The 12,212-nt window shown below is 36.2% G+C and overlaps 1 protein-coding gene across 1 annotated transcript; it reads right to left on the reverse strand.

Annotated features, from left to right (window-relative positions):
* Positions 1-5,162: 5,162 nt before the first annotated feature.
* Positions 5,163-9,612, reverse strand: LOC121419065. Its single transcript, XM_041613356.1, has 2 exons — positions 7,017-9,612; positions 5,163-6,108 (listed from the first exon to the last, which is right to left on the reverse strand). The coding sequence occupies exon 1, from the start codon at positions 9,595-9,597 to the stop codon at positions 8,437-8,439; it is 1,161 nt and encodes a 386-aa protein (XP_041469290.1). The 5' UTR covers positions 9,598-9,612; the 3' UTR covers positions 5,163-6,108; positions 7,017-8,436.
* Between the last annotated feature and the right edge of the window lie 2,600 nt (positions 9,613-12,212).

The raw sequence follows: 12,212 nt of genomic DNA on the forward strand, positions 1-12,212 counted from the left end.
TATAGACAACGTGACTGTATAAGTTCGGGAAACTAGGAGGCCCTTTGAACTTTTGGATGCGAGAATACTTCTGCTTCCAATTTTAAATACGCATTGTACACATCGAGGCACAATTTCATGCGTTTCTTATTGATCAACGAAATACTTGCAAAAAAAAGGTCAAATTTTAGCTATAGAAAACGGGTATTTTATTTGTATGTTTAACTGTGAGATTATTCTAAAGTGACTTATTTTTAAGTGATTGTTATACTTAATCAATTGCCTTGTACTTTGTATGTTATCTCTGAAAACTTATTTTTATAATTTCGTTTACCCTACAGAAAAACATATCTTAGTAAGGTAATCCCTTGTTTACCATCAATATTCATACCCACCTGCGAGATATTTTTTATTTACCCATCTTTTTGACATGGCATTCATTAACGTTATTCGTTTTGTCATTATTCTGTTTTTACTACTACTTGTACTTTATATTGTAGTTTCATGAACGTCATTGATATCATTCGACTCTCAGTGAAATATTATTTTACTTTAGCCTCACTATTCAAATAAAGTGCTCAATTGAGGGCTGGATTCAGACTGTAGCAAGAATCGTGTGAAATGTAGAAATTTGTTTTTTCTTGTCTGTGAAGGCCTCCCGAGTGCTCCTTTGGGTCATTCTTTTGGAATGATGATACATGTGCAGTACATAGACACCCCCCCCCCCCCCGTAAGGCAATTATTTTTGTACGCTCTGACAAAAAAGAGACTTAATTCTCCAAATGCAGGTCTAGCGCCATCTACGTTTCAGTAGAACCTGCTTCTTTGGGAGAGCAGAAATGGAGAGGTCAAATGGAGGAATTAAGAAATAAAATGGAGGAAAACGGTTAAAAAAGGGGTAAAAGCCCCAAAAGTTGGTTCATGGGTAAAATTTGTGTTGAATATATAGGGATATGCTTCTTACCCCATCCTACAAGGACTTGCACATTTCGGGGGCTGAGTTTGACCCCCCAGCTCCTTTGCCCTATTGCCCCCTATTGTGACTTGCATATTTCTTTAAAGGTCAAGTCCACCCCAAGAAAAATTATGATTTGAATGAATAGAGAAAAATCAAACTAGCATATCGCTGAAAATTTCATTAAAATCCGATGTAAAAAAAAGAAACATGACAGTTTAGCCATTTAAAAGAAAATAAGTGATTAGCAGATCAGTGACATGCAATGAGTCAGTCAATGTCCTTCATTCATTTTTTGTGTTTGAATTATAAAAAATTAAAAATTTTCACATATTTGTCAAGGACCAATTGAACCATTATAGTATTAAACAATACTATTTCCACATGATGAGGGGGGAATTGATTGTTTCACTTGACAATGAGAAAATTTCATAAACAAGTACGAAAGAGAGTAGATGACGTCATCGGTCTCATTTGCATACCGACAGATGTGCATATACCACTTTGCGAAATCAAGCAAAACTTAAAATGTCATTCAAAAAATTGACAAGTAGAGAAATAGGGGGTTTTATCCAAAAATTAATATTTTGTCCCCGAAAAAAATTTGACAAGCAAAAATAGTCTTCTTTCAAAAGGGGAAACACACTTCTGTTTTAATGGCATTTTTACATTACAAATTTTAATTTTGCTTATCAAGGGGGGGGCATGGGCCGGCTGTGCCCCCCCCCCCCCATGATCTGTTATTGAAGTATTTTAGTCTAGTTTACCTAGCGAAGCAAATACCCTTTATTTTCATTATTTTAGTGTTTTTGACACCCTTATTACGTTACGTACGTAGCGTACCCTTTCTCAAAAAAGAGATCCTTTTTATGCGTTTTTTTTTTTGGGGGGGGGTCACGCATGGTATCCACTTATCAATGGAAGTGGCCCCCGGTGATTTTTCTTTGTAAATGCATGTGCATAAATTGATCGAAAGTCACTTCTCTAAATAAATTTAGAGGAAATATTGAATTCTAAATAAAGAGGAAAAATTATTACTGTGTATACATATGCCATTTACTTTACGAGCCGATGTACAGTATTTAACACCCAACATGATCGTGGGAATAAATAGAATTAAAACAATGAGAGGTCAACGGAGAAAGATGAATAAGGGTTGATAGACATCATGGGGTCCCCAGAGGAACATTCTACTAAGCACAAGTTCCGATCAACAAACCTTCAAGTCTGATTGGCATAGAGTGGGCCATGTATGTGATTAACAGGTATTCATGGAAAGTTCCCCTTGAAGGAATATTGTTCATTAATCTTGAACTGAAAATCCTACTTTGGGACATGCATCTCCTTTCTTTAGATAAAAACATACTCTCCACATTACCAACACAGGACAGCGCATATCAAAGGACACAGTTATCACAAAGTCCCTTAGATCATGGACCTATAATAGGTCCATGCTTAGATATTTGATGTCCTGTGCAGCTCATAAAACAGCAGCAATGATTTCCAGCTAGGTTGTATAGCACATAGACAATATTTGATATCCATATTATACCCCCCCCCCAAAAAAAAAGGCAGTGGCAGATGTATAAAGAAAGAAATGCAATCAATTTTGATAATTTGGTTGTACATGGTTTCGGGGCCAAGGTGTGGTTCAAATTCCAACAAGCTGGAAATCGTTGCTATCCCACTCCTCTATCAGACAATTCTAACTAATCATACCTCTCCATAGCACCAGACAAACGGCATAATCAATTGCATGCAACAGCACAGTTTAAACAAAAGCATACAGGGACTTATTTGTCACATACAGATGACTTTACCAATGTATGAGTAGCCTAACAAGCCCTTTTGTGTAGTTAAATGGCTTTTTTTAAATATCAGTAATCCAATAGAATTCTTTAAATTTTAAGATAGGATTAATCTATAAATTGACTACCATATGTCAGCATACATCTGCGAGTCTATGGTCCAAGATCATGTAGACTTGATAAAATTCTTTAACAAGTTTACTATCAGCCAATCAAATTGAACATTAACTGCAAAGTTTGATACTGAAACAAGTTTTATGAAATGGGTCCTAGGTGTGACGGCCCATTTAAATCAAACATAACACTCCACATTACTGGAAAATGCAAAGTACGAATAAAATAACTCAACTGAAGTTAGAGAAAGTTGTACTAATTCAGTCAACAGTGCATGAACTGGTCCCATTTCTAACTGCAATTTTTCAAATATCAACATCTATGCCAAACATTGCGCAAGTTCAATGTCTACACACTTTAGTATAAACCCCTTGGTCTGATTTGTAAATTGTCAGAAAAATATTTCCATTAAATTTTCACCAAGCATCTATTTGCATGAAACTTTACTTTAGCTAGTCTCTTGGGACCACAAATAGAGAAAAAAGGGGGAGGGGATGTGTTTTGGATAATCCAGTCTAATAAACTACGATTTGTAGTGTTTATCTTTGTTAACCCTAATCATCAGATCTGGTTACTGACTAAGGGGGTGTTGAAAGAAAATATTTGCAATCAATCGCAAATATTCTGTTCCAATTTTACAATTGATAGATCAATTTTAACTGCAGCAAATTGGATTACTCTGCTCGTTTCAAGAAGCAGATTAAATATCAATCGCAATTAATTAAAACAAGTGGAATGCCTCTGGCCGTCTCACCTGCATCACGCAGTTCAATATAGCAGCAGTGCTGACTTTGAAAACTAACTCGCACAAGATGTTCAGTGATACATGGTTACTCTTATGTCCACTTTTTATGAACTAGACCAATAAACTTACAGAGATATGATGGTTATTCAACAAAAAAACACAACATGGCCAGTTCATTGACCTTACATGACCTTTGACCTTGATCATGTGACTTGAAACTCGCACAGGATGTTCAGTGATACTTGATTACTCTTATGTCCAAGATTCATGAATCAGATCTATAAACTTTCAAAGTTATGATGGTAATTCAACAGATACACCCAAAGTTCATTGACCTTTGACCTTGGTCATGTGACCTGAAATGCGCACAGGATGTTCAGTGATACTTGATTACTCTAATGTCCAAGTTTAACGAACTAGAATAAACTTTCAAAGTTATGATGGTAATTCAACAGATACCCCCAATTCGGCCAAAGTTCATTGACCCTAAATGACCTTTGACCTTAATCATGAGAGCTGAAACTCGCACAAAACGTTCAGTGATGCTTGATTACTATTATGTCCATGTTTCATGAATCAGATCCATAAAGTTATGATGGGAATTCAACAGATGATGACATTTCAAAAACTTAACCTCAGGTTAAGATTTCAAAGTTGATTCCTCCAACATGGTCTAAGTTCATTGACCCTAAATGACCTTTGACCTTGGTCATGTGACATGAAACTCTAATAGAATGTTAAGTAATACTTGATTAACCTTATGGCCAAGTTTCATGAACTAGGTCCATATACTTTCTAAGTTATGATGTCATTTCAAAAACTTAACCTCAGGTTAAGATTTGATGTTGACGCCGCCGCCACCGTCGGAAAAGAGGCGCCTATAGTCTCACTCTGCTATGCAGGTGAGACAAAAATTATGATTGAGAGACTGAACATAGACTTGCAATTGATCGCAATTTCCTTGCAATGCCCCATGAAAGTGATATTTGGTAGTGAATTCAATTCATTTCCCAATGCCAAACAAAAACTAGAGGCAAAGCGTGGCTGGGGCGACAAGAGCCTGTATCTCAAATGGGGGGGATTGAATTTTTTGTTGGTATTGCAAGGACACCTCTTGGTTTTGATTTCAAATGATCACACCAACCTATGGTATCAAGGCAAGACCTTTTTCCAATTGTTGGGACAGCTGGGTTATATACCTACTTCTTCCGTCACCATGGGATTCAATCAAAGCTGCTTTGGAAAACAAATCTAAATGAAGACCACCCGTCTATAAAATACAAGTTTAGTTTTTCTGGAATTTCCAAATTCAAACATTTATCACGAGAACCTGCCCATAAAGACATGGTGGTATAGGCCCCCTTGTCTTCCCTAGCTAGATGGTCTTTAAATACAGGTTTGACTGTATTAGGGTTCTTGTCACCCCAGCAGCAATGACTCACACTTCAAACCACTCAATGTAGATCTCAAACCACTTGTCACGATTAAAGCAGGAACTTTCTGTAAGTGATGAAAAAGACTCAAACATTATTAAAACAAACAACTCTATGCCAATATCATGTACAATTACAAGATCAAAGAACATTTTTATTTACATACAGAATCACAAATGACACTTTCTATTCAAGGCTTATGTTATCTTCACATATGAGTACATAGCACTCCCAACAAAAATCAATGAAGGACATCCAATATAGAGCAGGCAATGCACATCTTAGATTTTTTGAAAAGGAAACACAATGTCTTGGGGAGTTGGGGTGATTTTCCAAACTGGAAAAAAAAAATGAATGTAGTTTTTCTTTTATTCTAAAATTATACAAAAAAGTAAACCAAGAAAAGTTCTCAAATGGACTAAAAACAGATGCAAGGATAAAGAAGACATCATTTTCTTAAACAGTTGTTTAAAATTTTTCCTTTCATAATTCTTTGTTTGGTATCAAAGCAGAGAGGGAGAGGAATTGCTTTAAATTCTATTGAATTTTGGTAACAAATTGTAAAGTTACCAATTGAACACTTCAAAAATAATTCAGAGCAATAATGTGCATTACCTTTTGCAACAGTTTCTGCAGATTTGGACATTACAAAGTTGTAAACATATATTAGTTCAAATATTATTGACAGGACATTAAATCTATTATCCAAATTAAAAAGGGTTATATTCATTTTTAAATGGGCAATATACACCTGTTATCTTTTTAGACAATTCTGCCAATTGTAGTACTACACACACAAAAAAAATATATATATATCAAAGCTGGCCTTACCAAAGGGGAAGACAGACGACTTTAAATTAAGCTTTATTTTGACCCTTTTTTCCCCTGACTGATCTTACAAATCATAGTGGAGGTGAACACAGGAATTAAAATGCATCGGTTCCCATTTCATCTTATCATTTACTCACCTCTATACTTACTGTTTACTAGCATGTGTACTTGACCTCAGGAGGGTGCAAGGAGGCGCAAGCACTCATGAATTTATTTCTCATTTTTGCTTTTATTTACCAAAATCTTTTTGTTGTTAAATCAAGAGAACACAGGTTCCCGGACACAGCAAGTGGGAGGAAAAAATGCAAGAAATAAAAAGTGTCAATACAATACAACTCAAGATATATTTACAATTGAAACTTTTGAATATCAACACACTGTCTCTTGTTTTATTTTTCTTTCTTTTTTTATTCATTTTTTTGTTTGCTGAATAGTTTCATAACAACATTCCAAATAGTTTGCAAATACAAAATTCAACAACTGTACAAAATCATTCTTATTTTATTCTTTTCTTCACAGTATACAGTCATTTTTTTTGCCAATATACTTGATAAGCATACTAGTAATTTACACCCATTCATGTAAATATTCAATTCAAAAGTATTACTTTAGGTTTTACCTCAACCAAAATCAAAATTTAGTGTTGATATTTACAAGTATCAATTGTGACAAAATAAAATAAACCTCTTGCTCAAATTTTCCTTAGAATATCATGTAGGCATTAAATATATCTGTACACATCTATGATTCAGGTAGAGATTCATACTCAACAGGCAGTAGCCCAGCAATATTATATTCATATATATGTAGTAAAAAAAAATCAAGAAGTTTTGACTTTTGAAATACATAATGGAACTAACTTACACCAAGAAAAAAAATATTAGTTTAAGATCTCTAAACAATCAAAATGATGAGCCCTTAAAATATATAATGAATAGGAAAAAAATACCATGGACTAACAAAGATTGGTCATTCTAATTTCAATTAACATGATCAATGGAGTAGAATGATGAATAGTTCAAAAATTGAACAAAATATCAACACACATGACCCATCTATTGACTTGTTAAAACTCTAGCCATAGAGGGATGAAAAAAAAGAGGGGAAAAAGCAGCTGTAGGGGGCGGGGAAATTGTTAATAAATGCCTTACCAGAAGTCTGTGTAAATTGTGGCAGGTGATCCGGATTACAGCATCTAGAGAAAATAAAGCAGTCAAGTATTTCTGAGAGTACCTTGTCTTTAACAATTGGTAGTAAACAAATGAAAATCAACTTTTGACATATGCCATCTTTTTATTTTAAATAGCAAAACATGCAACTGAATATACAATGTAGTTTAATATCAATGCATTCTTTATTTTTATCCTGAAAATTGCAGAAACATATATCAGTTTGAAGTAAACTCCTTTTCTGCCATCTAAAATCTTTAACCCTTTAGGACTGTAAACTTTGTTAAGCAAATGTCGTATGCTGATTTTCATTTGCTTATATAAAGTATTGGAGACTTCAAAATGAAATTAGAATTCAATCTGATAATTTCCTGAACAAGATTAGATTCATTTCCTTTGTAGAATCACTGTTGGATCCAGGTCATACAATAAGTTTATGTCACGAGTACCAACTATTGCATGGAGGCTTATCCCTATTGGTTTGGTGTTTTTTGTTTTGTTCCTCTCTAAATAACTTCAACATGGCATGTTGCCATTTTCTCAATAGCTTCAAATTCAAAAGAGCTGCTATTGAACAGATATAAAATCAAATAAACACCATATTTTCATAAATGATATGAGCAGAGTAGGCCTAGATAAGAAAAAAATTGGACAGGGTCATGCAAAACCAAGTTGCATTTTCATGCACTTATAACTAAGATACAAGACTTAACCGACCATTTGAGTTCATCACATATGAACTTAAGTGTGTCTTTGTGGCACCGTCTTCGAAGAGAAGACAAAGATTGAATACATCCACATCATCCAATAAAGCAGAGGCCTTGACAGTTTAGATGTAGGTGTGCCTGTGGTGAATTCTCCAAGCAATTGACCTGCATAGGACAGAAGAAAAGAGACAACTGAAAGCAAGATTAGTGAGTGTTCTTCAACAAGATTGTATACAAGACATTACTAAAATAGAGAAGCCATATGCAACGTATAACAAAACTCACAAGTTGCAATTGACTTCTCTTTACAAAACAGGACAAAAATGAATTACCGGTAACCTAGGATTATCTAATAATCAAAATTATCACATGTCAATACTACGATATTGAGTTTTTCTTGTATTTCATTTCGAGTCAAATGTTTGAAAATATGGAGCTCAAGTCTGTGAACTAAAACAATCAATGAGTTATGGCTTATAGAAAGAATTCAATTGTACTTTCACTGTCATTAATCAAAGGTAAGAAACAACCGACCATATGCTTTCCAAAATCATAAAATGACACCGTTCCTTAGTCACTCAACATGCTGCTCTGCGATGGAATACATGTAGTTCATGATCATCTGATTACTCCCAGGGCCAGTGATGAACAGCTTCTTTGAGATCTCATCTCATTCCTGCTTCTTTGAGAATGGCTCAACATCTGCTTCCAGCCAAGTTTGCTTTTGCACTACACTTTGAACAGAACTCGAGTGAGACATTCTCACCTAAAACATGAAGACAAACTCCTCCTACTGCATCACAGTTTGAAAGATTCACATTAGCATCAGTTTTGCCATCATCTTTTTTCCCTTTACTTCCAGACCTGGCAACTTTTGGAGACTGGAACTCATCATCATTCTGCTCAAGACAATAGTCATGATCAAACTGCCTTTTTCTTTTCTGATTCACACGTGAAATACCTTTGGCAACTCTGCTTGGGTTGGACTGTAACGGCATTGAAGTATGAAACTCAAGTCCTGTTGCTTTGATATTTTTCAGAAGACTGGACAGCGTGCTTTGGTTTGCAAGAACATTTTTCACATATTGAAGTTCTCGGCTTAGAATATCAACTCTCTTTCGAAGGCGGACATTCTGCTTTTTAAGCGCATCATTTTCAGTATCGAGAAGTCCAACCTTTTCTTCAAGTTCCACCATGAGCTGCTTCTTCCTCTCACGATTTAACTTTGCCATAACAGCATTCCTGTTTGGGCCTTGGACGCTTTTGCATGAACCTTTCTCATCAACAACGGTGAAGCATGTTGTTGAAGAAGCTGGCATTTGTTTTGGCCCGTTTCTTCGGGCCTTTGACGTGGACTTTCTTGTGTATTTACGCGTCGTCACCACAGCTGATGGCGGCGGGGAGTCTGGATGATGAATGGTCGAGCCCTGATCCCGAGAACGATCAGGAAATCTTTCAGAGTCATTGGAATTGGAAGATTGGCGTCTCAGCTGCTTCGTCTTACTTTGAGTTTGACTGACTGGAGCGATGAGGTATCTCAGCAATTGATCAGCATCTTCATGTTCCTCCACCTCCCCCTCTGAAACATCATCACACTCGTATACTGAACCCCTCTCTGAATAACTATCTTGTGAATGAATGGAAACGTTGTCGTTCAGCATAACTGAGTGATTTTCTACAACGTCATCAGGTTGTTGCAACGACGATGCAGCATGATCAGCCAACGATTCTATGTCCACCATTTCGTCTGGTTCCACGCCGGTCAGTTCAGGAAACAGATCCTGAAATTCGCTCCCGTCGTACGGCGGAGATAAAGCACTCTCGACCATCTGGAAAGTAGAATCAGGAAAATACATTCTTAAAATATTCACAAGATAGACAACAATAAAATTCAATGGAGTTACCCGATAATATTGTTCGATAAATCGTTCAGATAATACCTGGATAGATAGAGAAGATGACAGCAGGTTAGCAAGCAGGCAGAATTGTGTTGAAATGCTATGGCGATTATGCGTGTACGTATCACGTACACTCGTGAATTCAATGTAGACAACTAGTTATGCCGGCCGGATGCAAAACGTTTGCCAATCGTTGAGCATCACGTGATAATAAACTTAGTCTGAATTTGTGTCTGCAGTCTTTTTCTCAAATAAATAATTGGAAATAGCTTGGTTTATGTTGCAAATTTCTATAGCAATTTGTACAATCATCTTCTTAAAAATGTCTGATCATATAAAAATATTGAAACACCGAATCCAGTATATCCATCAGTGGCAGTAAAATCTTCAGTTCATGTAACATTATTCTACACGTCTTCGACATAGGGAAACGTCTTCCCACTAAGTTTAGTGACGTCACCACGTTATCTCTATGCGTCACCGTGACAAAACTAGGCGGGCTCAAAGAGATGACTGTATGCGCGGGACGCGCGTTTCCGTTTTACACCCTGGCGAAGGCATTTTCCGGAAAAGTAGCCAAAAAGCGACTAGTGAAGAGTCTACGTCTACGTTTGTTTACATTATCAGCTGGGCGCGCGATCCAAAGTCCGCACCGAAGTTATCCGCAGAACATAGCAGCTGAGCTTATACTTTCCAGGTTCAATACGAATGTTTGCCTTGATCATTTGCCTTGCCGATTTGCTGATGTCTGTCTTTCTCTCTATCTGTCTATATATCTATCTCTCAAATTCTATCTCTATCTATCTATGCAGTATCTATCTATCTAATAACCTTCTCTGTCTCTCTCATTCTTTATCTAACATCTATCTATCTCAAATTCTATATCTCTCTCTCTATCTATCTATCCATCTGTCTGTCTTTCTCTATTTCTCTCTCTCTACCTATACCTATGTAACTACAGTATCTATCTGTTAATTTGTCGCTCTTCTCTCTCATTCTTGATCTATCTGACATCTATCTATCTCTCTATCCATCTATCTATCTATCCATCTGTCTGTCTTTCTCTATTTCTCTCTATCTAATGTATTTATCTATTTTTTAACTAGAGTATCTATCTATCTGTTAATAATCTTCTCTGTCTCTCTCATTCTTTAATTATCTATTTAATATTTCTCTCTCTCTGGCTCTCTCTATCTATCTATCCATCTGTCTGTCTTTCTCTTTTTCTCTCTATTTTTTTAAATTATCTATCTGATAATTTGTTAATATTCTTTGTCTCTAGCTCTCCCTCTTTATCTATCTAACATCTATCTATCTCTATCTATCCATCTGTCTGTCTTTCTCTATTTCTCTCTATCTATCTATCTATGTATCTATCTATCTGTTAATTTGTCTATCTTCTCTGTCTCATCTTTCTATATATCTATCTGTCTCTCAAATTCTCTCCCTCTCTCCTTCTCTAGCATCTGTCTGTCTTTTTTCTCTCTTTCTCTTTGTCCGTCCATATTTCTATCTACAACATCTCTCCCTCTATCTATCTATCTATCTATCTATCTATCCTTCTCTCTCTCTCCCCCCGGCCCTCTCCCTCTATATATCGACCTCTCTGTCTCTCCCCTTCTCTCTATTTATCTATCTATCCATCCATCTCTCCCTCTTTCTCTCTCTTTCTATCTATCTATCCACCTCTCTCTCTCTCTATTTCTATCTATCTATCTGTCTATCTTGTCTCTATCTATTTATCAGTATTCTATCTATCTTTCGGCAGCTTCTATAAGTGTATCAATCCATCAAACTTCAATTTGTCTTTCCATTATAAGTATCTGTTTATTTTGATTTTGTCTGTCATTCTATTCATTTAGTTAATAATTTATTTTTAGAAAAAAAAAAACTATCATAAACAACGCGACTGCAAAAGCATGTTCGGATTTCACTCCTGACTGCCGCTCTCATGAAGTGCCGAGGAACTCTGTGCTCTGATCAGGAACTGTGCAAATTGCATGCGGTGGTGGACTCGCCTGTGTCGCACGCTGCATGCAACCAGCGACGTGTGTAGACTCTTCACTAGTCGCTTTTTGGCTACTTTTCCGGAAAATGCCTTCGCCAGGGTGTAAAACGGAAACGCGCGCGCGGGCCGGCTGGCTATATCGGTGGAATCTATAGGCAAAAAGCCCGTTCTGGTTCCGGGTTCGATCCCTCCCCTCCCCATTCAAATCTTCAAAATCGAGAAAAATATGGAATTAGAAGGGAAGGGGAAAGAAGGAAGAAGGATTTAAGCCTACTATAACAGTTCCGTCATTATGTTGTCAGTTTTTTTTTTCGTTGAGAAGACAAATGAATAAAATAAGGTGAGGTGAACACTTTCAAAAAAACCCGGGCAAAAAAAGAAAAATCATGTCAATATTTTCGCTCGCGCTTCGTGCTCGTATTGTTCATTGAGATTCAGTTGCTCAATATATATAGACTGATATGGAGCTTAAAGTATCAAGTTTTGAAGTCATTAAGAGTATGCATATCTCACCATATTCATCTAATGCGACTCACGCTTGCTGATTTTATTAGAATTACATCCG

This window comes from Lytechinus variegatus, chromosome 7 (genome assembly GCF_018143015.1).
Source record: "Lytechinus variegatus isolate NC3 chromosome 7, Lvar_3.0, whole genome shotgun sequence".
In the NCBI taxonomy this organism is placed as follows: Eukaryota; Metazoa; Echinodermata; class Echinoidea; order Temnopleuroida; family Toxopneustidae; genus Lytechinus; species Lytechinus variegatus.

Bases quoted from the DNA above. Each gene is read 5' to 3' on its own strand.
- LOC121419065 (XM_041613356.1), bottom strand. From the start codon at position 9,597: ATGTATTTTCCTGATTCTACTTTCCAGATGGTCGAGAGTGCTTTATCT.